We start from the raw sequence: 27,006 nt of genomic DNA, 5'->3' as shown, positions 1-27,006 counted from the left end.
TGAGAACACTTGCTGCTCTTTCAGAGTCAAGTTTGATTTCCAGCACTAGCATGGTGGCTCACAACCATCCATAACCCCATTTCCAGGGGATTCAACAGTCATGCATGTAGTACACATAGATGTAGGCCAGGACAACATTAATACACATAAAGTAAAATAAACTATAAAAATAAAAATCTGTAAAGCACATTTGGGAAATGTCTCCTGTGGTTGAAGGTGCACCAGACTGCATGGGAATCATAGCATTCTATTGTTGGTTTATATATCAGAGTGCAATCTTCAGAGGAAAACATATTCATCATTGAGTCTTTGGAAGCTAGAAGTTGAGTCTTTGCAAGCTAGTTAATTTCACAATCAACTAATTATTGTTTGTTATTTTCTTTCAGCTTATTTATGATTTATACTTAAAATATAAATCAAATGAAACTAAAGAGAGGTGCAGGCTCATAAAGCAACTAGACATGCATATGGTTGAAAAAATTCTTGCAAAATGAATCAGAGTATTTCAAAGGCAATGTAAAGTATGTCTATCTGATATACAAGTGAACAGATATTTACATATACTCTATGTACTGAAATATAATTACAATGGAAAGAGAAATCAACTTAATTCAATTTTATTCCGAGAAGTACCATTCTTAAGAAGTAGTCTTTATTCCTTCTTCCCCTTGTCTGCTGTACCAGGAATGGTATCCTCCCTTTCATTCTATGGTATGGAATGTCATATTCCCTGAGTGATCTAAGACAGAGGCACACACCCAGGTAATTTCAAAGTAGCTTCATGACTGAAACACACCCAGACAGATTAAAAAAAACAGGCTGTAAACAGTCAGCTATGTGTAAATGTGCAGGCTTTGTCCTGCTCTCTCATAAGAAATCTACTTTTGTAGTAAGTGTGCCCTGTCTTCTGGAACACGGGCTTTTTACCTCCCCAAGGTTTGTTCCTGCAGTCTTACCAACACATTTTCTTTACTCTGGCTTATGTCAATATTTGTGACATATAAAACTAGAGAGGTTTGTATAAGAATCTACTCTGAAAAACTGAAAATTCACAATGCGATGCAAGTTCTGAGGTACTAGTTCACAGGAACCAACAGGAAGTAAAGCAAACCCAGGCTCAGAAGCTCAAAAGAGTGGTTTGCAATGGAGCTTTAATTTTAGTGTATTCATTATATCCTCAAAATATGACAGTATGAGTGCTGACAAATGTTCATGTTGCTACATTACATTTTTCCATGTAGATATTTAATATTTTAAGAGATTTGGAGCTGGGTTGGCAAATAAGAAAATGAATTAAAGGTTTTCTTGATTATCTATCCTTCTGCCATCTTTCTAGCCTTTATGTTCTATTATCTGTCATCTATCTATGAACTATGTCTACCTACCATCTAGATTATATCTATCATAAATATGTTTACCATAGATCTATATTATACCATCTACCTCCTATTTATCTATCTAAAATATAACTAGAATCTGTCTGTATCTGTCTATAATCTATGTCATCTATCTGAATTTATTGCCTGTCTATCTTTTATATCTATCTATCTATCTATCTATCTATCTATCTATCTATCTATCTATCTATCATCTGTCTGTCTGTCTGTCAGTCAGTCAGTCAGTCTGTCTGTCTAACCATCCTCCACAGAGTTATGTGTTTGAATACTTAGTCTTTAGCTGATGTTTTGGAAAGTTGTAGAACATTTCTGGGAAAAGGCCTGCCAGTAAAAGATAGGGCAGTTTGACCAGAACTTCAGTATATATTTATGGCTTAGTTCTGCTTCTGGTTTCATGATTTCCTTCCGGATCTACTAGGAAATAAAGCTGCCCCGCTATATCCTCCTGCCTTGAACTTTGCATGCTTTACTGCAATGGAGGTCAGCGTGAATTATTGCTCCAATGAGTCCTTTTATCATTAATGAGAAACTAAACTAATATAGAAATTATAATACAAAATAAAAAAAAATTACAAAAGTGAGAATGTTGCCAGGATAAATCTGATCATGTGGTTCATATGCTTTAGAACTGGTTTTCAGTAAGAATATGGAAGAATTTGGAGTTTCATGCTAGAAAAGCCTCAGAATGAGGAAAGCAGTACTTCATGGACTGGTGAGAGTGACAGAGACAAGAGGGTTGATAGAAACTTGGGTATAAAGACTTCACTACTGAGTCTTCAGAGGCAAAAAAAAAAAAAAAAGACTATTTAGGTCATTGGTGCTAAATTCTGAGTATAAGGATCTGTGTATAATCTGCTCAATAGTGTCTTAAAATTTTAGTGAAGCTGAATTTAGAAGTAATGAATTGCTTGCTTTGCAGAGAATATTTAAAACCACTGTAGGGCTGGAGAGATGGCTCAGAGATTAAGAGCACCAACTGCTCTTCCAGAGGTCCTGAGTTCAATTCCCAGCAACCACATGGTGGCTCACAACCATCTGTAATGAGATCTGGCACCCTCTTTTGTATACATAATTAAATAATTAAATAAATAAATCTTAAAAAAAAATATAGCACTCAGGCTCTAGCATGGCTTTTGCTATATTATGCTTAGCCAGACTTATAGCAAATATCCAAAGCAAAAACACAATAGAAAGGGTCTTGAAAAGTGCATTTTAGTAAAGAGAAGAGCACAAATGAATTTAAAATCATAGCATAGGTATTCATAAATTTACTGTAGAATAGAATGAAATAGGACGCAAAGTGAAACTGTGTGCCAGGACAACAGAATTGGCATCTATTTTTAAGCTTATTACTTTTTTTCAGTTATTTCATTTTTAAGACTCTCTCTCTGATAATAATATCATTACCCCATTCTTTTTCCTCCTTCCAAACCTTCCCACATTCCTCTACTTATTCATTTTCAAATTCATGGCCACCTTTTTCATTAACTAGTCCCAACAGATAGATCTACAATACAACTCTTTCACTTAGGGTTCATAGATCATTGAGGAAGAGGAGGTAGAAGATGGAATGAACCAGAGGATCAGACAATTTGCTGTGAGACTTTGTCTCCTAAGAATGCCAGAGCTACACCCATAGAGTCTCACCAATGTGATTGCCTAAATATGAGCTGAACAAAGACAACAATATACATGTTAAAGTTAAATGGAGAAAGTCCATGAGTCTTCCACCCTATAAAAGAACTTCAGGAGATTAAGAAATGATAAGAGAGGCAGAAATGCTATCTTATTTTCTATTTCATATTATTTTTTTTTGTTTTCAATACATCCTGACTGCAGATTTCTCTCCTTTTACTCCTTCTAGTTTCCTCCCCACAACCCCCTGCCCCCAGAGCCAGTCTTTTTCCTCTGTTTCCTTTCAGAAAAGAGGAGGCGTCCCAGGGATATCAACTGAATGTGGCATAACAGGATACAATGCAACTAGGCACACACCCTCATATCAAGGCAGAGCAAGGCAACCCAGTAGGAGGAAAAGGGTCCCAAGGGCAGGCAAAAGAGTCAGAGACACCCCCTCCCCACTCCCATTGTCAGTAGTCCCATATAAACATAAAGCTAATAACCATAACATATATGCAGAAGATCTAGTGCAGATCTGGGCTGGAGAGATGGCTCAGCAGTTAAGAGCACTGGCTGCTCCTTCTGAGGACCCAGGTCCAATTCAGAGTACACACACATATCAGGCAGATGACAGAAAATTTGACTATTTCTTCTGGTGTCTGCAGGCACCAGCACTGACTGACATGCACATATCCACACACATATACTTGTAATTAAAAATAAAAAAGTTTTTAAAAAGGAGCCCATTCAGAAATAATATTATAAGGACAAGATTCATCCCATTAAGTGCTCCAGTGTGTAACACATAAATTCATTTGAAAGGTTTCTTTTACAAAGAAAAAGCCTGTGAATATGGAACCTGAAGTCTGCCCTTCTCAAACAAGATTACACAAGGAAATGTTCTCAGTTCACCAGGCAGGCACTCAGAGGCTGCTGTAGTGTTTGTCAAGAAGACCTAGAGTTTGTCTTGAGCTGGTCTCAGAATTTTCAATCATGTACACAATCATGCATTTGATGGAATATAGAATAAAAGTTATGGGGCCATCAAAATTTTCACCAGAGTTCCAGAGAACAACAAACAAGGCCGGTCATTGAGAACCAGGTTTGGATTCCCAATGGAGAGCCCATAGGCATTAACTCTGCAGCTGTGAATGTCCAAGGGAGGAATGTCATGTTTTGAATGTGAAATATCCTCTACAGGTTTATATGTTTGGGCACTTGATCCCCAGCTGGTGACACTGATTTCAGAGATTTTTGAGAACAGAGGATGCAAAGCTTAGCTAACTCTGTTATAGTCCGCCACTGTCAGATCTCTGAAGATTGCAGTGCAAACCCATTTTGCATTATACACTTGGCTTCATTATCTGACAGGATTTGAAGTGCTCTAGTCCCATGTTTCTGCCCCTGTGAGCGCTTCTGCGCCTGAACTGCCATGACTGAATCAATCAAACTTGCCCTGCCATGATGGACTCCATCAAACCTTCCCTGGCAACATGGACTCCCACCTTCCCAGCAATGATGGACTGCAGCTTTAAAGCCATGGGACATAATCAATACTTCCTTGTTCAAGTTGCTTCCAGCAGGCAAGTTGTCACAATAGTAAGAAATGTCACTAATGCATGCATCTATCTTCTCCTCCATCTCTAACTTATTAGTATGTACTTTTGTTACTTTGTACAGGAGATTTTCATCCTATTACAAAAAGCAGGGTTAAAAAAACTGGCAGCGCCACAGTCCTCACCCATAAATTTGCCAAGGAAAATTTATCTTACTTTGTTTTCCTTTAAAATTAAAGCAATCTATAGTAATACTTTTAACAAAAGGAATAAATTATGTACGACTTCACCATTATGATCATCCATGCATAAAATGTTAAAATCCTTCATTATAAGAAGCATTGTGTTTAATTAAGTGAATGATTCCTTTAAGCCTAATGAATATAATCCGGGAACTGGCTTTTGTCTCTATGACATAGAACTAAGGAAAAACAAAAGCTGTACTCAATCTGTTGAACATCAGAATGAGAACTGACTTTTTGGAGCAAAATCTAATTCTACATTATCATGTAAAGAAAGTGGGAGTCACACAACTTATTTATCTTGTAGGGCCTGTAAATCTGATGTCCTGTCAAATGAGGTCAACCCACCTTGGGTGTATGGTGCCTTTGTGGTTGTTATTGTTGGAATGGAAGAACCTGAGTCCAGAGAAGTATCGTATTCTTTAGAGAGCTGTTGCTTCAAGAGTTATTACATACTTGAATAAAGACACACTTGGGTGATGTTGCCCTAGCCCAGGAATGCTCAACCCATTTTCAAAAGCCAAAATAAAACTCAGCAGATTCCCACAGCGGAAGTGTCATCTTGTCAGGTCTCCCAATTCTAGCCTTTAGATATGTGAGAATACAACTGTGGCATTAGGCCATTAAGTCTGGGAGAATTTCTTATAGCAGCAAATGGAAGTTATATTTAAAAAAATGTAATTCCATGCCAGAGACTCATTTTCTTAGTTTTCAATGTTTCATGATTCTTTTTTACAAAATAATATAAAATTCTTTCAACAGATTATCCAAGGCTACTGCTTCTCTAATGAAAAAAGCCAAATCCTAAATATATAAAAAAGTATCAAAGTCCATGTTCAACATTTTGAAAGCCTCCATTAAAAGTATTATATTATAAAGGATGTCATAAAATCTTTATTAAGATACAATTACATTAAGAATTCATGGAAAATTTATATAGCTGAGACAGTTCTATTCATTCTCAGCATATACGTTACATATGTGGTCATTTTATAACTTAAGTAGATCATTTTTTATTTGTCTTTTTCATTGATGTTTGTTTTTATGAGGGTCCTCTGAAGACTGAACACACACCTTATGCTTCACGTAGTCAAGAATTTTTATCACTGAAATATAACTCTAGGTAAAGTCAATGCTTTCTAGAGTTTATGTATATTTTAATAAGTATATGACAATTGAAAGAGGTAATGAAATAACAATGGTCAGATTTCTTATCTAATCTTTAAGCAATGGAAAATTGTGGATAAGTATGAAAGGATAGTCTTTCGGAAACTGAAATTGAACAATGAGGAAGAGTGCATCCTGAGAGGTGGACACAGATGTACAGAGCCATTGTTATTGGAGGAGAGCATTGAAGAACTGAAACCTTGAGAAATGATAGGACAAGACTAGCTTTGAGAGTGAGATAATTCCTCCAATAAGCTGCATAGTCAGGGTAGCACACCATGGGAAAAGTTTTCCATACCAGTAAAGACTGTGAACATGAGTGGTCTGACAGAATCTGTTACTTTGTTTAAGTATCTTAATTTAGTTCCTTTGAATCCTGACCACCAATGAGATTGGGAATATTCTAAAGTCAATGACAGTATCTCTTTTGTTTGTATAAATTCCTCACATCTGTCATCAAGGCCAACAACAGTAAAATGTTTGATATTACTTGTCTTTATTAGGGAAGTCTTAGGTTACTTCAAATAGACCCCGTTGGAAGGAGGTTTTTTTTTTTTTTATCTCTGCTTTTAAATATGGTACTAGGACTGAGATATTCATTGTCTCAGCAAAATCAAATTATGTTTAGATGCCTGCTGCTGGTGCTTTATTCCATGCTATAAGAGGCCACCAACTCAGTCACAAAACTTTTAACCCACAACCCATCCTGCCTGCAAGATGGGTCAATGGTGGCTCAGAGCTTGTGAGTGTGGCTAACTTGAAGCTCACACCACAGGGAAGGAGCCCATGTCCATTGCTAGGAACCAGAATCAGGATGGCTCAGAGACCTGGGCTAGAACCAAACAGGACCGAACAAGGGAAAACCAAAACCCAAACCAAACCAAACAACAGCAACAACAACAACAAAAATCAATGAAATGATTCCTCATGATATATTAGGAATATTCATAGATCAGTGTCTAGCCCAATCATCATCAGAAAGGTTTCATCCATCAGCTGATGGGAGCAGATGCACAGACACAAAGTCAAACATGAGGCACAGCTCCAGGAAGAGGAAGAGGAAGGATTGTGGGAGCCAGAGGGTCAAAGACACCAGGAGAACACAGCCCACAGAATCAACTAAGCAGGGCTCAGAAGGGCTCACAGAGTCTGAATCAGCAATTAAGGAGCTTGCATGGGTCTGTGCTTGGCGCTCTACATACATGCTGTGGTTGTTTAACATGAGGTTTTTGTGGGACACCTAACATTGGTGTGTAGGTGTCTCTGACTCTTTTGCTTGCTCATGGGACTCTTTTCCTTTTACTAGTTTGCCTCATTCAGCCTTGATATGAGGGTTTATGTCTAGTCTAGTATATCTTGTTATGTTGTATTTGGTTGATATCACTGGGAGGCCTGCCTGCTTTTTCTCTGAAGGGAAATGGAGATGCAGTGGATCTGGGGGAAAGGGAAGTTGTGGGGAACTGGGAGGAGAAGTGGGAGGAGAGTCTGTGGTCAGGATATGTTGTATGAGAGAAGAATAAAAAACAAAGCAATAACAAACCCAACCAAGAGTCCAGTTTCTTTTCTTTCTTGATGTCATCTTCATACACCAAAATTAGATGTCAAACATGGCTGAATGGTTTCAACACTTGTCATACATTCCCTTTCTAATTCAAATATTGTAATGTATTCCCCTAAGGTTTCATATTCTCTGTGTTATGTGCTATCAGTAAAAGAAAAGAAGGAAGAAGGGGAGGGAGATGATGGGAAGAGACAAACAAGAGTAGGAAAAAGGAAGGGGAAAGAAAAAACAAAGCTATTTATAGAGACCTCTCTGTGCAAATTGAAGTTTCCTAGAAAACCTGTCAACATCATGAAGAACTTGTTTAATTACAGCCAAGATATGTCCACTGAAGCGACCTGGTAAGAGAGACCCTTGAGCTCATGAGTTCAAGCCCTACTTGAGCAACAAAGCATGGCTCCATTTATAAAATCAGTCAATCAAATAAACAAAGAGAATTTTCAAGGAGCTTGGTGACATGCTTGATAAGCTGTAAGTGTGAAGCATAGTACTCGGATGAGAGAATGTGGTGTGATCCAAGGGAACAGCCTGCCACTTGTCATGATGCTTTAAGACTTCTGCTTCCTTATCACTCACTCATTGCACTCAAGTCCTTATACATCTCAACTGAAAGTGCATGCACTGTTGTTTTCTTCTGCACTGAGTTTCCCAACTAGGAATATAGCTTTAACATGATTTTTCTGGCAACCTTTAGAACTCTCACCCCAGGACAGTTCTTGAGTAATACATTTAAGTTGAAGATTACAAAACATCTCAGTGCCTTGTTGGTTCCTATCATTCCAACTTTGGATTGCTTGACAGTTAGATAATTGCTGAGAATACAATACAAACATTCTCATAGGGGATCTGTATAATGTAGTTACTACTAAATAAGAGCAAACACACCACTCCCCAGAAACTAAATACTGAGTATTTAAAAAAAATGAACCAACTCCTGCTTTTACTCAAATCTTATTTTCCACTAATATGGACAGAAAATGCTAAATAGTGATTAAGTCCTACCCAATTATGAAAAATGAATATGCTCAGCAGCTAGCAACCTCTCAGTGCTCTGTATTCTCTGTGCATTCTTAGCTAGGTCTACGATAAGGCCTAGCATTCATAACTAGTAACAAGTCTCTGTGTGATGACTTGGGAGCTGCTTGATGGCCTAAAAGAAAACCCTGCTGCAGCAATCCAAGGTTGAATTTATTATACAATATCAACTAAGCACAAGAGAAGTTTTCTAATGCAATAGAAACTTTTAGAAAAAGTCAAAGAAAGGTTGACATCGAGATGAACCCATGGAAAAAAAGCAGAAGTTCACCAGTAATTGGAGCAAGGTTGAAAATATTACAGACGAAATAAAATGTCTGGAAGGATTTGAGAGAACGCTGGCCTACTTCCATGTAGCTGCTGTCCTTTCTCCACTTGAGCAAACTCTTAGGTTAGTTGATAATACTGCTAAGTGTGCATTAATATTACTTTGTGTCCTTTGTCTCATATATTCCTATCAACTGGTACATTAATAATTATATTATTCTGTCTTCATGACTAATCCAATCTATAAATGGTTGAACAGACTTCATCTTAGCATTCATCTTTCAATTAATCATTCACTTTGCAATTGACCCAAATAATAAACATCTACACAGCTTATACATGCTAATACATGTTCTCCATCTTTAAGAAATTTTAGGTTTTGAAATTTGGAAGGGTTTGACTTGACTCAAGTTAACACACATTAAAGAACAGAATGGAACAACTGAATTGAAACTTTACAAAAGAACGGTAGAATGCATAAGTGGAAATTATAATTTCTCTACAGATTGTGAAACATTCATGTTATGTAGAATTTTAAACAGTTGACAAGCTCCAAGTACATGCATTCAATTGTGTCTGAATATATAAGGAACTTGACTGCCCTCAGAGGAGACAGGAAAAGTCAAGTGCAGGCAGGTAAGTGTACAAGACAGAATGACTCACTGTCACTTCAGAACATGAGCTGCTGACTCTGACAATGCTACAAATGCCAAAAGGTTTTAGTTCATTGAAGTCAATTAATAGTTTTCCACTGATAATATTCTGAGTCATATTTCTGCCAAAAAAATGTCAAAGCAAGTAAATTTAGAAATATAGAGTCCCACTCACTTTATAAGTAAATAGACAAAATGTACTCATTGCTTTCCTCTCATTCAATAATCTTTGGGCATGTAAGTTGAAATTGTCCTCAATCTCTATCTAGTCTTGTTTTGAGGCACCATTGCATGAAATATATCTTTATAGTGTTTCCATCATGATAGTCTCGGCCCCTTTTCTCAGAGTCTGGTAAGTTTTATTAATACGTTGCATATTGCCAGTGGCTTAAGAAACACTATGTGACTCCACAGACAATGTTATAAATGGTGTTTATTATCCAAATATCAACTGTTTAGTTATGTCTTGTTGTGAAATAATCTAGCTAATCTGATATTTTTATTCTGTGGGAAAGCCTAAGTCCTTGAAGAAGTTCTAAGCAGTGATTAAATTCTTTCAGCACTGCAATATGTAGCCTCATAACAGAATATCAATGATGATTCAATTAGCAAAGTAATCCTATAAGCTACATGTTTTGATATCCTCTCTGTTGGGAGACCTTGCTGGCTGGTCAGAGGTTGCAGTTTATCATGGCCTGGCAGGTTTTTCTAAAAGCTCAGCAATATGGAGACTCCCTCCCTCTCCAGGGAAACTTCCTGTTCTCTACCTGCCCTTATCTGGAGAATGTCCCTGGGGCTGGAGGACTGACCTTATCTGAAAGCTGCCTCTAATCCAGATGCCTAATTTATGTTTAGCTTGACCCTTGGCACAAATTCCTGCTAGAAGCCTCCCCTGCTGTACATATGATAACTAAGACTTATGCTAGGAGCCTTATGATAGACAGTGCCACTTAATGTAAATTAGGGTTTGTCTCCTGGATTCCCAATCCTATATATTCTTTGTACTCTGGAATAAAGTTGAGCTGATTCACCAAAGTCTGTCTCCCAAAGGGCTGTCCCTGTCATGATCACAGGTCATAAAAGGATCTCTGTCATTGCATCTGTCCCTTTGTCTTCATGGACTGATGGCCAGCAGGCCTCAAAGACAAAGTGGACCCCCATACCTCTCTAGATGGATAAAACTAAATTCCAAGTTGAGATTGTGGACACACAGGATAACAATGCACAGATGTACCTACAGTCAGTGAAGTGTTTGTACCTTCAATTGTTTGTTGATATCATATCATTTCAGTTCAAAAGAATATTACTGAATGTATCAACAATAGGATAAAAATTACTTTCAGTTCATTGTATACAGAAGGAGCCTTACTTCCATAGGTTTATTAGCCAAATTTTTTTTTAGAAAATAATCTTGAGGAGATAACAATAAATAAACAGAAACATGGTTTAATCCCATGCTCTATGAATTTCATTTCATTTGTTTCTGGTAACAATATTCATGAAAATTTTAATTTGGAAGAAATATAATAATCACCAGGCTTTTGCTTTTATTGAAATGGTGGTGTTCTAAGTTGTGAGGAGCATCATTAAATACATTGTGCTATGTAATGAATAAAAAGCAACTTAAGTAATACATAATACTAAAGCTTAATTTGCAATGATTATTTATTACAATATTATTTTAGAGGTATCTTAACAGTATCTTCATGTTCATATACCATTTAAGTAAAATTCATATTCTATATAATAGTGAGTACTTTTAATACTCTTATTCATTTTAAATTACTTTTATTTTGTATATATGTGTGAGTGTAGAGAATGTGTGTGACTTTTGTGCATGTAGCAGGAGGGAAGAGTATGCACACATGTGGAAGCCAAGAGAGGACACTGGGTGTCCTAGTCTATCACTTCACTTCTAACCTTCCTCATTTGAGACCCAGTCTCTGTATGAGCCTGGAGCTAGGCTGGCACCAGATAGCTCCATCATTCATTCCATTCCATTCCATTCCATTCCATTCCATTCCAAAAGTATGATGTTACAGATATAGGTAACCATTCCTAGTTATTTTTTGCGTCAGCTAGGGATTCAAATTCAGGTCCTCACATTTGCTTTTAGCATCTAGGAAATCTCCCCAGCACCTTTTAATTTTATTAGATATTCCAGTGTTCCCAAAATAACTGTGAGACACCACCCTGCTGATGTATACTCTTTTATTATGTTTTTATTAATATATATTACTTCTATAAAACAAGTTTCCCTTTCCATTTCCATACATGTATACAATGTATTTTGAGGTTACTCACCCCTTTACCATTTCTTTTTTCTTCACCCTGGTACTCTAATATGCTGTTATAACTTTTACTGCCCTTTCACTGAATTGGTTTTTTATTTTTTTCACAGTAGATTGCTTTTCATTATAGTCCTAAAACCCCCAAAAAGGTATGGTAAAGAATTAGAGACAGAAACAATTTAATTTTAAGTACTTTTCACCAAGAATGCCACACTTCATTGCTGCTGTGGATATCACTCTGTATGCTGTGAATGTGTTGCTCTGATTGGTTGATAAATAAAATGCTAATTGGCTAGTAGCCAGGTAGGAAGTTTAAGTGAGATAAACAGACAAGGAGAATTCTGGGAAGAGGAAGGCTGAGTCAGGAGACTCCAGCCTGCTGTCTAGGGAGCAGCATGTAATGGCACACAGGTAAAGCTACAAAACACGTGGTGGCATATAGATTAACAGAAGTGGGATGAGTTTGAGTGTAGGAGCTAGTTAGTGGTAGCACTGAGTTAATGGCCAAGCAGTTTTAATTAATAGAAGCCTCTGTGTGTTTACTTGGGCTTGAGTGGCTGTAGACTGGGTAGGACACAGGAAAACTTCAGCTACTCATTGCTTTGTCTATGTAGTATCTAATATACATTTTTCTACTGTAAGATGTCAAGACATTCATAGATTTGCTCAGGATAAAGAGTGGAATTGTATGAGATGGAAAAATATGGGAAAAGCATTGTGTGTGCACAAAAAAATGAAGGAGTTGGTGCAGTTACTCAACTGTAGGTTTAAAGAGAAACTTGAGAAGTTAGCAGAATAGTGCTATGGTCATGCTAAACTCATGCTTAATGATGTATCATTGCATAGCACATCAAGGGGATTTATTTTTAAAGTGTTTAAAAATTGATATTATGGAAATAGTCTTCAAGCCTATGAATTTCATTAGGGACAAAGCATTAAATATTTGCTGGTCCTTGCAAGTTCTTAAAAGTGTTGGTGCTTCCTTTGGGGAAGTAAGATGGGAACACAGAGGCCAAATGATGAAACATGTTATTATCAAGTCATTTATGGTATCAAAAGGAAAATTTGTGCCAGAATTTGAGACTGAGAAATGGTTTACCTATTTCATATTTTAGTGATTTGAATCATTCTTTTAATTGATTCATTCATTTAAATGACTCAAATGTGTCTCCAAAGTGAAAAGTGATTATTAATGCAACTTTCCAATGCTTCTCTAGTGTTTGTGTGTAAGTGTGTGGTTCAGGAAACCTCTTCAAACAACATAGCCCATGGAGGGCAGAAGTATCAATCTTCTGGTTTGGAGCAAGATAATTGGGCTGGCATATTCATCATCAGAATATTGGTATCAGGTTTAATTCCTGTAAATGGAGAACTGCTTAAAGTAAAATTCATTATAATTATTGCAACAATAAAATGAAGTGGCTTGTGGTGGTATCTATAAAGAACTGTGTAAATAAAATCTATCATTATTATTGAACAATTGCAGAAAAAGGATTTATAAAATATGAATGCTCACAAGAAAGTATGGTTCTCACATTCCAGAAAAGGGGCAGTCACTTTCAAAAGATAATAGTCTGGAACATTTTTACCTATCTGATTACATTCTCCAGTGATCCCTGGTGTACTTTATATCCTGAAATTACACTGACATATGAGTTGAAGCTGTAGAAGATGGTGCTGTGAATGAGTATTTAGTTTTTGTTCATCTAATCATTTGAATATTTCTAGAATATTCCTCTTGTGACCTACTATGTTTCCAGTACTCTCTTAGGAAATTGGCACATGGACTGGAGTGAAGCAACATATTATTATAAGCAATTTGATTAGCTACATGATAGAATCATAAAGAAATTACTTATCTATTCCTGCAGGATAATGGGAACAGGAAACTTTCAATTCACATATGAGCAACTACAAGTCAAATAGACCACAATTGCCTCTTCTGACTGATTGTGCTCTGTCTACTAGTTATGAATAGGTACAATGAAAAGGGTCATATTTTGCATTGTGTTATCTTTCTATTTATGTTTTTATTTAAGCTTTTCCAACTACATGCATAAAATACCATAAATTTGAAGTTATAAGCTTATATTTTATTCTTCAAAGTAGGATGATCTACAGTATCCCAGGAAAGAAACATTTGCACTTAGAATATGGCTACTATAAATAATTTCTAAAGTTAAGTACCTCTGAAATCATTCTTGCTTTCATAAAGAGAAGATGAAACATGGGCACACAGGTCATAGGAAAGCTCAAGGCCAGCCCTGTAGAGAACTCAACACTATTACCCATGATTCATCAAAACCATGGGTGGAGATGCAATCCATATAGCAATGAAAAGCAAAAGTTCCAATCTTAACAGTCTTTGCAGAATCACATCCAACGACAGTGCAAAGCAAGCAAATAAACACAGAAATTTACTAATCATATCTCGTTCAAGAGTCCATTTACTTTTGAGCAAATATAAATAATTTTCAGCAAATTTCTTTTTTCTTTCTTTTCCTTCACTTCTACTGGGGACCGTATTCAAGGCTTTGCCTCTGCTAGGCAAGTACTTTACTACTGTTGTATTATTGCTGTTTTTATTTTAGTTTTGAGTCAGGTTCTCATTAAGTTAGTCAGGTGGCCTTTTACTTGTTATATAGTTCAAGCAGGTAAGAAGTTGAAATCCTCCTGCTTCAGTCTCCCAAGTAACTGAAATAGCAGATATACAGCACTACTCAGGACCTCTAAATTCTTTTCTTTTCTTTTTTTTTTTTTTAAGATTTATTTATTTATTATGTATACAGTGTTCTGCCTACGTGCATGCTTGCAGGCCAGAAGAGGGCGCCAGCTCTCATTACAGATGGTGTGAGCCGCCATGTGGTTGCTGGGAATTGAACTCAGGACCCTGGAAGAGCAGCCGGTGCTCTTAACCGCTGAGCCATCGCTCCAGCCCCCTAAATTATTTTCTTATTTTCAAATTCTGTTTAGAGCACTTTGACAAGCAGTTCTTCAAATATTGCCATATAACAATATTTATTAGAGCCAATAAGTCTGAGTCAGGCTAGATGTCCCAGAGGGTAAAAGTGCAATCCAACAACCCGAGTTCAGTCCCTGGTATCCAAGGCAGAAGCAGGGAACAGACTCCTGAATGTTGTCTTTTGACTTCCATATTCACTTCATAGCGCGCACGCACGCAACACACACACACACACACACACACACAATTAATTTTCAAAACAGACTTTTCTGGGTAAAACAATTTAGTCTTATGTTATCAGTGAGAAATTAATTCATAAATCCGTTTCTCACAGACAATTAGCATTGCACAGTGCTGTCTCAGACTCAGAAGCTCAGCTGTAGACTCAATATTTCTAAACACTAGCATATCTGGTTCATTGTGATAAATTAGCACATACACATACTGGTTTATTAGGTGCGTTGCTTTGTGCTGAGAACCTTATTCATAAAGAATTATCACAGTCTGGGGTCTAATTGCTCAAGGAGCCTGTGCATAAAAACTGGAGCAAAACAGTATTTAATTGGTCTGCTCAGCTCCAGATTGGATCTTTCAAACATGTCATTTGGCACTTAATTTCTAAGATTTAACTGCAGATTCTGACAGGTTTTCTAGTCAGTTTTGTTATGGTACCAAGCTGAGGATGGGTGTGGGCTCATAAGGCCCAGCCCTAGTTGGTCAGCTGAAGGAGTCTGATTATGCAGGTTGCCTATGATCCAGTGAGTGGCCCACATTTATGTGCATATTGGCAACATTAATTAGACATGAGACAATTTATTTAAATGAAGGCATGAAGTTAGGAGGGCATACATTTTTGTGCTGTCCTGGGAGAGTTGGAAGGGGTAAAGGGTGGATACAATAATACATTTTACACATGAGTAAAATTATCAAATAATAAACAAATTAAAAAAGAAGAAATTATCAGGAATATTAATGGAAGCAGGAAGTAAAAGAGACTATCTTCTTTGTACATGGTAACAAGGCTTTTCTTTGAATATTATTTGACTTCTGAGAATTACTGAAGGCAATATTCTCACCAATAATGTTTCGTTCCAATTTAATTTTAGAAGGATTAAATGACTTCTATGCTTTGGTTGTTGACAAATTCTCTCTGAAACATTTCAAGATTCCCAAGTGGTCACAATCCATACCTTCCTCACCTTTTCTGCCAACAAAGAATATTTATAAAGATTCAAGCTTGCACCATTCTTAACAGCAGACCTCTGCACCTGTATCACAAATAAAGTGCCACAAAGGTCTCACCTTATTTACTGTTTCAAATATATATTCTATAATTTGTTGTACGTACATACTTATTTATATATACCACATACATTTATATAACCATCTTTTTTTGTGGTACTGTGGACTAAACACATGGTTTCCTACCACTGAGCTATGCCCAGAATCCCAATATACATATTTTGATTGCAATATGTGATACATATGTACTATATACATACATATACATGCCAATACATATATTAGCAGAGAAGGGACAGATCTGGTGGCAGTCATCAAACAAGGCATTATGACCTCATATGCTCAAAATATAATCTAAATAATTTTTCTCAAGTCTCATATATAATTTTGATGCATTACATATATATAATATATATTTCTTCACTTTTTAATCCTCATAATAACTGTGGATATAGATGAATTACATATGTCTGTAGTATGCAAGGGTGGTGGTGTGAGGTATCACTAAATGGTTAGCTAGTGAACACATTATATAGAAAGAAAAATGCCTAAAACATGCCATTCCAACAGGGTTAAATGAGAAATCTCTTCTATCAGCAGTGGCATAAGAGAAGGTATGTGCTTTTATGGCATTGAATCCTTTCTTAATTCTAGAGGCGATGTCTTAATTATTTTCAGTCTTGACTGTATGTTAAGCATTTTGAGTGACTCCCCAACTCAGCTGTGTCCTTGATTACATTTGAATCTAGAGTGTCAATGGTCAACTGAGCATTTTTTTAAAACACTCAATAATTTGAAAATATAATCCAGTTTGAGAAGCTTGGTCTGTGATGACTGCAGGTGTACTGTACTGATCGTTCCTACGAATTGCTTTGCCAAGGATGTTTGGCAGATAGGAAGGTAATAAAAACCCACATTCACTAAGACTCTAGGCACCAAGCAGTATGCTATTTTTACTCAGATGCCAGGAAACTCCTGCTTATATCCCTGGAGCATGCTGTCATAAATGACTTTGATATTAAAATACAAAATAAAAAACAAAAAAAACAAAAAAAACCCCAAACCCCAACCTTTAAAAATTAGCATGTCAGTGTTAAAATCCGAGGGCTGTGCTGAGCCAGCACTGACCCTCGTTGGCTCCAAGATAGCATTGCAGTAGGAGAGCTGGCACCCCCTTTTTTTCCTCCCCCATGAGAGAGCTGACCCCAGCACTCATGAAAGAAGGCCCCACTCCTCACCACAAGCATGGGAGAGCCAGCCTGATGTCATGGGTCTAGGAGAGCTGGCTCTGCCCGCTCTCTACCCACCTGAGGTGGGTAGACCTAGTGGCCTAACTGATGTGCTCAGCTATCACCCAGACCCACATCCTGGGCCTTGGGTTGGTCCACCCCAGCAGCTGCCTCATTTATGACCTGCTGGAGTGCACAAGGGGACTGGTCCTGTACAATGATCACCACAAGATCTCTATGACTCAGAGAAACAAGAGGATATCCCAGAGGCATTTCAGTGAAAGTCCAGTGATGACGCTGAGCCATAAACCAGAGGTCTTGAACCAGACAAATGACTCATTGCAATAAACATTTTTGTGGGTGGGTAGCTGACTAGACAAAAGGTGTATACTGCCTGACACACCACAGCTCTCAATGCCACTAGGATGAATGAAGGTGTTGGAAAGATGGAGGAGCAAGGTGGGTTTTTTGTTGTTTCTTTTGTTTTTCATTAATTTGGGGGGCGTATACTGGAGGGGTGAGAGGAAGATATGGAGGGGTTGTGAGGTGAGCAGGATTAGAATTTTGTTTAAAAAAATTAGCAAGTCATCCTCTTGTATTTATGGAACTCTCACGACTGTGTCCTTTACCCATGTAACTATGGCAGAAACCAAGATAGTGAGCTGTATTGCAGAAAGACCAAGATCAACAAAATTATATATTCTGGGATGGACTAAAACAGGGGTCCCCTTAAGGCAATCTCAGCATTTTCCTGGTGTGGTATATCTGTGTTTCTTTTATTTGTTATCGTTTATAGCATTGCTGTGGTGACCCCTGATGTTAAATGAGTTTTCTTATTTTTTGCTTCACTGTCATGCTAAAAGTAATGTTACATTTCTGTGAGTGGATGCATTGTGTCCTCACAGTGGGTCAGTTAAAGAATGGTATGGCTATGTTGAAAAATGTACCTTACTAAGAACTTTATTGTTTCAATATTTGTTGTATTTTTATTCACATGCATGTTTCTCATAGAGTATCATCAGAGGAAAGATGCCTTGGAGTTAAAATTGCTTGTGAGCCACCTGACATGGATTCTGGATACTGAATTCAGGTCCTCTGCAGGAGCAGTGCATGCTCTTAATGGCTGAGACCTCTTCCGGGGCTTTTTATTTCATTTATTTTTATTTTTATTTCATGTGTCTTTTGCCCACATTCCCAGGGATCCACACTACTAAATGGTGGATTTTTTCACTGTATTTCCACAACAGCTTTACAAGGTTGTTGGTGATTTTATTTGCACTTTATAGATAAAGAGATAAAGAAGGGGGTTTATTAAAAAGTGAAGTAATTTGATAGCATTATTAACTACAAAGTAGAAAAAATGAATTTTGTTAAAGCTGATTACCAAATCAAAGATGTTTATTTCTCCATTATGGAGTTGTACACATCGAATAAATAGATGATTGAAAGGGTGAGAGGACTTGCATTATAAACATGATGGCTTGCGTTTGACTTCTGAGCACCAGTGTAAAAAGCCAGGCAGAACTGTGCATGTATGGCACCTCGGTAATACTGGGAAACGAAACAGGTGGATTTTGAGACCTCCCTCTCCAGCAATTTGAGTTATAACAGCAAGCTTCAAGTTGACTGAGAAACTGTTTCAAGTCCATAAGTTGGAAAGCAACACAGGAAGATGCCCACATCCTCCACTGGCCTCCATATGTGAAAAAGAGTCTGTATATCCACATGCATGTAGCATATATACATATTTTACACACATGCAAACACACATATAATACAGATGCATATACATAGACACACACACACACACACACACACACACACACACACACACAAATCACCAGTGTATTACCGCTAGATTAATATAATTTCATGTAAAGTGATAGAACTTTGGGTAATATGTTTCTTGCTCTTTTTGCTATATATTTATATATATTATCATTTAGAATATTTATATATATTCTAAATAATAACATACAACCATGTTTAAATTAAATTAAAATTCATATAATTAAAAATTCATGGGTAATATAAAATTTATTCTTTTAAAAATAATAACTTACTTTCTCAGCATCTTGCTATGTGTTTAGTTCTATCATGTAAGTAGTAGGAAAGAATAAAAGTATGAACTTATATGGTGTTTGCATATCATTTATGATGGCAATAATGTGATGTTAATGTTTTAAATATACTACCCACACAGACATGCACACACTTGTATACATGAATATACACACTAATAAAGAATAATACTATATTATATCTCTGTGGCTTTGGAGGATTCTGATTACCAATTTTAATAATGTAAATACTACCACCTTCAGTCTATCACAGAGCTATCATTAACAAAGAGCTGGAACAAAATAGTAGCATATACCTATATTCTCTCTCTCTCTCTATATATATATTCATATATATTCACTACATAGATATAAAAGACATAATATTATAAAACCATACATATTTTCACTGTTTAGTAGCATATGGAAAACAATCCAATTGTCTTTCCTTTAAAAACCTCTCTTATCATTCATGCCATCTATGTATGCAAACTCTGACTACAACCTTGGCCTCCTCTCTGTACACCTTCCCCTGAAGTCAAGAGGTCATACGAGTTGCACACTTCAGTGACACACTTAATTGTAAGTTTACACCAGTTCTCTCCATCAGTATACCTGGGATTCAATTTCCATTTTTTACACCATAGTCAAGCTGCCATCACTTGTCACAGGATTAGAGAAATCAGCTTCCATGGTTTGCTCTTTTCACTCTAGTTATGTTTAGTTTGTTCAAGATAAAAATTATATTTCCTGGTTTGCACTTTTGCATTTATCTTTCTATGTAAACACCATTATCTATAAAATAAATGTTTTATCTAGCAAAGACATCACAAATACATTCTCTCAGACATATTTAGAACCAATAATATCCTTAATCTTTATCTTTAATCAAAGCTATTTAGAGCATGGAATTCTAAACACTAAATTAAATTAAATTTTAAATTAAAATTTAAAAGTTAAAAATATATAAGACTTGGTCATCTGCCTTGTGCACATCCATGCCTTCAAATATTTCTCAGAATCTAGCACACTCATAGTGTATGTGTAGAAGGAAATTTAGTTGAAGGCAATATTCAATGATACATATTTTCCAAAACTACATCAAGTAAGAAAATAAACATGCATTAAATTCCATTTCAAGTTAATTCTCTGAAAAGACCATGCCAGACTGATGAAGAAGATAAGCCCAGTCACCTTCCTGAGAACAAGACAGACCCAGGTGTGAGCTACAAGATCTCTGCGTTCCTTGCAGTGGAGGCATAAAAATATCTTCCTGAGAAGGTAGAAAAAATGCACTCAAGTTAGACAGAATGAAGAATTAACAACTTTGGAGGATGTAATGATAGAGGGTAAGGAAGCCTAACTGCATCTGCTCAGGAGAAACTCAAGTGACAGGAGGACTGTAGAACAGGCATGCTCTGTGGGACTAAGGGCTCATGGAGCAGGCATGCTGCAGTACAGGTGATGATAGGAACATTGTAGAGCAGGCATGCACTGTGGGACTAATGGCTAATATAGCAATAGTAGCCAAGGGAATGAGTACAAAATGATGAGAAAGCATATAAATTATTTTATAAATTTTCTCCAGTATTACTTAAAGGTCTGTAGTAGTGTAATTAACACTTGGCTTCAAAATACATAAACATATATTTATGTATCACATGTACACAATATATGTGCATACAGCATACATACACAAGCACTTGGATAGAAAAATCAGAAGGTTTACATCATGAATCTTCTAGAAGGAATAAAGTAATATCAAATGTTACCACTTGAGCTACTTTTGTCTTTTTCTATGTACAGGCTTAAAATTGTTATTTTAGATGTGTCTCACAAATTTCAGGGAGAGCTGCACAAAACACCACTAAGGAAGATTTCAAAGGCTGAGAAGGAAATTGGGAAGAAAATCACATCTATAATAGTTTCAAGAGAAAAATAAAATAGCAAGGCATAGATATAACCAAGGTGGAAAGAAGTCTAAAATGGAAACTGTGAAAGATTGAAGAAAGAGTGGAAGAGGACACTGGAGGATGCAGAGTGCTCCCATGGCCAAGGATCAGCAGAACTAATATTGTTCAAATAGCTATGTTACTGAAAGTGAAAGTGATTGATGGGTTGAATGCAAATCTTGATTGAAAACTGTAGTGACATTTCTCAGAATTAGAGGAAATGCTGAAATTAATATACAAGTATAGATTATTCCAAATACCACAAACAATACAGAGCAAAAGAAGATAAAAATGAGACTTTATTCAAACTGTTCTGCAGAACCATAGGAACAAAACGAGCACAGTACTGACACCAAAACAGGTAAGTAGAACAGTGGAAGAGAACAGAAGACTTAAAAATAAATCCATACAGTGACAAGCGGTTTGTTTTCAATAAAGATATCAAAAGCATACATTAGAGAAAAAAACAGCCCTTTCAAAACTTGTGCTGAGAAAAATGGATATTTAGATGCTCAAGAATGTCTCTCACCACGTACAAAACTTCCCAATTGGAACAATAAGCGTAATGTAAGACCTAATGCTTCAAAATTGTCATGAGAAAACATTTCAAGACAGATTCTTAGACAAAGACTGTCTGAAAAGGAACCCAAACAGCCCAGAAAATAAAGTCAACAACTGACAAATGAGACTGCATGAAATAGAAGTGTTTCTTTCTGTTCAGCAAAGAAAACAATTAACAGAGTGAGGAGACAGCTAACAGAATGAAAGTCCTGGATAGATGTTAATTTAATGAGGGATTAATATCTAGAATATATAAAGAAATCAACAAATTAATTCTCAAAAATAAACATACAGATGAATCAAACAGATAGCTCTCAAAAAAGGAGAGAGATATACATGCTCAAAATATTTTTTAAAGGTTCTGCATAGAGAGTCCATCTCAGTCAGAATGACTTTAATCTGGGAATCAAACAACACTGGCAAGAATATGAAGAAAGAGCCTTTATTCCTTACTGGTGGGAATATAAAATATGCAGCCATTATATGCAAATAAGAATGGATTTCCTCATGAAGTTGAAACCAGCACAACTCTCCTGGTATACACCCGAAGGACTGTGTCCAAATAACTATAGAGAAGCATGAGTGATGTCCAAATACTACAGGAATGAACAAGCATCACATCCATTATAGCACTAATCACAGTAGTCAGGATACAGAAATAATTTAAATGCCAATCAACAAATGAACATCAAAAGAATATGTGGTACTTAAACACAATGAGGGTCACTAAGCCACAGAAAACAGTTTTATATTATCATCAGGAAAATGTACAAAACTGTAACTCATTGTGTTAAACAAAACAAGCTAGGCCTAGTAAGAAAAATAACACATTTTTACCTCTCAAATATTGTATAGATAATGATGGAGTGTTTGATGATATGTTAGATAGATGGGTAGATAGATGATTTGTAGATGATAGATTGGTGGTAATAATGGTAGATAGCTAGACCGACAAATGCTACAGATATGTAGATACAGCTATAAATAGAGATAAATGGGTAAAGGCTTTTTGGAGATGGATGACTCACAGGAAGAGGGAGGGGGAGGAGGATTATGATGTGCGATTAACAACACACAAAACTTACACGTATGGAAACGTAAACATGAAAGACATCATTTTGTACATTATGTTTCAAGTTTAAAATAAAAATAAAAATGTTAAATGAAAACAGATGTAACTGATGAAAACGGTGCAGTAGCATGGAAGACAGAACCCTGTTTTAAGTGCTCATATTACCACAGCTGTCGCAGATCCCCCGAGAAGACAGAATTCCAAAGGGACAGAGTAGACTGACTCTCAGGCAGCTGTGTCAGGTACAGCACTTCATGGGCTACAACCCACTCTTTCTAACACTTAACCAGCTCAATGTGCTAATTTAAAAAGTACATGTGTGTAGTGGGGAGCTGTTCCAGCTTTGACCTTGAAGCATCCCCCAGTGAGGCAGCCGGTAACTGCCACACCTGTCCCTGGGGCATGGCTGAGACAGGAGCTCTTAAGACCTGAGATCTGCATGTGCAGGCCCTCTTGGCTCCTAGTGATCCTGGATGCTGGATTTGCTAGATCTGACGGATCGCAGACCAAATCAAGAGTTCTCCAGAGAACCATGCTGGACTGCACCTCACCTCTCCCAGATCCTGTAACCAACCACTTTACTGGCTGGCTGTAAGTTACCCCCAAAATAAACCTCCTTTTAACTACCAGATAAACTATGTGGACTTGCTTTGTTAGATCCCCACATTACACGTGGGCCAAGCCTCAAGAGGAAAGACCATCAGATCTCTATGAATCCAAGGCCAACCTAGTCTATGGAGAGAGTTTCAAGCAAGGCAGGGCTAGGTACTGAGGCCCTGCTTCAAATAAACACAAAAACCAAACAAACTATGTGTGGATTGAGACTCCAGATCCTTAGGAGAACATTTGCAAGGCCCTGTGTTCAGGCTCTACCTTCATACACAAAGCATGTTACTTTTCTTTTACAGAGAAAAAGTCTCTCATGACTGATGAGTTTGATTTTCTTGTATACGCTACACCATGTTATACGATTCAGGACTAAGAACAATATTATCTGCTAGGTGCCTGGATAGAGATTATGCCCTGAGCACACATAAAACACAATTTCTGCCACTATTAAAAAGATGAATAACACAGACAAAACATAAACATTAGACAAGCTTTTAATGCTAATCTCTAAAACACAATACTGCAGATTACATTAGCCTAGATTTATTGAAATTCATCTTAAACAATTGGACTTTTTTTATTATTGTTTTTTGAAAAATAAGCAATCTGAAATCTTCTTGGTTAAATTCTCCTTGCTCTCTTCTGTGATAAACCAAGACAGATAATAAGTATTTATTAATTTCGATGAAAGAAAATACATTTAATTCTAGAAAATCAATAAAAACAACCCTCAGTAATTTCCTCAATATATCCAAGGTCATAAAGATCCTAGTTCTAATAATTCATTTAAGCAATATAGTTTGAGCTGGAGACAAAAGTCACATGCTCACAGAATTGAGGGATACTTGGCTGGAAGTCATCGGTTTTAGATGACATTTGCTTCTGCCCCAGACATAGAGGAAACAGGCCATGGCTTGCTCATCAGTGTGAGATTGTGTGGGGGAGCATGTGTTTAGTCATTTCAAGAAATTTTCTGAGTACCTCCTCTGATGAACAGAACAGTACAGTTTCATGTGCTTCTATTGTTTGAGTTACAAATAATCCACTATTTTGAACCTAGAATTTTCAGGAAAAAAAAAAAAACAGGAAACAATGTATGGAAAACATTTACTTTGAAATTATAAGTATTCTTCAACACACAATTAGGGCAAAGGTGGTAAAATGAAACAATGGAAATGCAATTTCATGAATTTTTTATGAGATAGTATGCTGATATATCACAAGGTTACATAAACTACTAAATCTTTTATGCCCACAACTGCAAGTAGCAATGCCAGAATAAGAACAATAAGAAATAAACAGGAATTAAGCTCATCTGTAGTACAGCCCAGTGTTCCACTGTATTCCTGTGGCTCAAGTGTCTTTAGACCTTACCTGTCTAAGTCAGCCTGCTGTGCATGACATACATCCTCGTGGCATCATGGCTGTGCATTGATACATCTCGTGGCATCATGGCTGTGCATGATACATCCTCATGGCAAATGACTAGGGAGGCTACTCCTTCCAGAGCACTGCCTGGTACAAAACTCCTTCTCCAACATCTCTTTCAGGCTATCTGAGTTTATTAACACATAGAGACCACCAAGCTGTTTCTGTAGACCAAATCAAAGTGTGTGCGGAGGAAGCCACTGAATCTCTGATGATAGTCAGCTGTTGGGAAATTTGATGAGACAACTTACAGATCAGTTGCTCTGAAACATGGAGGAGGCATGTTAAAATTCCTTAAAATATAAATTTTTAAAAAGTGACTGGAAGCCAATACAAGATGATCTAATTGACAACCTATGTGGTGAGGTCCTTCATGTCATAATTTTCTACACACTGTAAAATGATTCTCATGGGCTGAATGTTATATACTTAATTTAAATGTGCATGTTTTTACAAGGATGTAGCTTATGCCTCCAAAGAGGGTCCCTATCTGTGCTGTTTATCAGAACATAGTATAAGTATTTAAAAAAATTACTAAAAATGCATTGTTTTTCTATTTTTGTTGTTGTTGTAATGTCAACAATTAGAATTTCCTGCTTATGAACCAAGCTGTTTGATAATAAAACGTTCTTTCTGATAGCCTTTCCCGTGTGGCCATGGGGACTGCCGACAGAGTTATCTCTTGCTGAGAGCTGCCTAATCATTCATTGAATTTATTGACCTGTGTGGATGCAGTGAGCTGAGTCTACACAATAGAGCTTAGAGACAATACTTTAGTAGTCATTACTGCTAACACATGGATTGAAATGTACCTTGCTTTTTGTCCTCGAATCTGGAATCTTGGAAGCAATTGTCCTGGATGGATGTAACATCTGTGTTGGATTTGATGGGAAGAGACTGAGAGGAGGAGGTTGATCACGGAAAACTGATGTCAAGCAGAGCTGTACAGTCTCTTTCATTGCTTTCATCTGTGATTCCTGAGAGCAAGAGAAGGGTTAACATTTTTTACCTGTGGTTCTTGTTACCATTCCCCACATTGGTCTTAAATTACACTCACGCCATACAAATACAGACAGGTTTTCAAATGAAATCTCTTGTTCTGTTTCAATGTGGTGTCTACAGTAGGTTCTATACTAGAACACCTTGTGCCCTGCTGGTGGCATCATTAAGGCTGTGGAACCTAGGATGAGGGAATGGGATGTTGGGAGACGGGCCTTAAGTGGAAATAGCATGAACATAATTCTGACCTGATTTTCGATCTCTGATTTGGCTCTTGCTCTGTTCTCTTGTTCTCCACTCTCACCCTCTCTCCATCTCCCTCCCTTTCTCTCTTCCCACTTCCTTCATCTCTTTTTGCTACCTGATCTGGTGAGATCTGATCAAGCATCCCAAGCTATTGCCAGTGCATCTGAGAGCCATTCCTGCTACCATGTATTCCCTCCCAGGATGACCCAGGAGGGTCTCAGTCATTGTCAGGAGCCATGAATGTGGTCCAATACATTTGTATTCACGATGTCATTTCACATTGTCAGTAATTTGAATTCCCATGGAACCCCTCAAACCATGAGCCACACTAAATCCTTCTGTCTTTAGGTTACTTTTCACCAGATATTTGGTTGCATTGCTGAGAAAAATAATTAACTCAGGAAATTGATGCTAAGATATGGATCTTTTGCTGATATAGACCTGATCATATTGCCTGTAAGTCCTTGGAACTGGCTTGCAAGGGAAGATAGAGCAGTTCAAAACTTCAGATAATTCTAAAAAACTAGAAGTAATATTTGGTAGGTGATTTTAGTGGGGATATGGGGACCAGTATCCTAGTAGAAATGAGGACAGTGAACCTTGGCTCAAGAGGCCTCAGAGGGCAAGAAGGATTGTAACAGAAAATAATTGAGAGGTCACATATCCTACATCCTGGCAAATACTCTGCTTGTATTCTGCTTCTACAAAGAAATGTTCATGAGGCTGAATTAAAAAGCAATGGCCTAACTGGTTTGATGGAGAACATTTCAAAAGGGCATAATCAGGCTGTGGGAGGGATGCTGTTCGTTGCATTTAGTAAGGTTTCTAATCAGTCTTCAAAGCAGAAAGTGCCACAGAAG

General features: G+C 37.0%; 1 protein-coding gene across 4 annotated transcripts in view; it reads right to left on the bottom strand.

The window, feature by feature from the left end:
- Window positions 1–27,006, bottom strand: part of Luzp2 (leucine zipper protein 2) — a 352,103-nt gene that overhangs the window by 17,813 nt on the left and 307,284 nt on the right. For 3 of the 4 annotated variants that reach the window (XM_028892602.2, XM_028892601.2, XM_028892604.2), the window contains exon 9: window positions 25,714–25,878. In XM_028892602.2, the coding sequence (XP_028748435.1) occupies window positions 25,714–25,878 (165 nt within the window). Of the gene's footprint in view, window positions 1–20,257; window positions 25,124–25,713; window positions 25,879–27,006 lie in introns of those variants that run through there. The other variant, XM_028892603.2, reaches the window with a different exon arrangement.

The sequence above is a fragment of the Peromyscus leucopus genome, chromosome 1 (genome assembly GCF_004664715.2).
Source record: "Peromyscus leucopus breed LL Stock chromosome 1, UCI_PerLeu_2.1, whole genome shotgun sequence".
Taxonomy (NCBI): Eukaryota; Metazoa; Chordata; class Mammalia; order Rodentia; family Cricetidae; genus Peromyscus; species Peromyscus leucopus.
The sequence above is the reverse complement of the archived record's forward strand: the minus strand, read 5'-3'. Positions and strand labels throughout refer to the sequence as shown.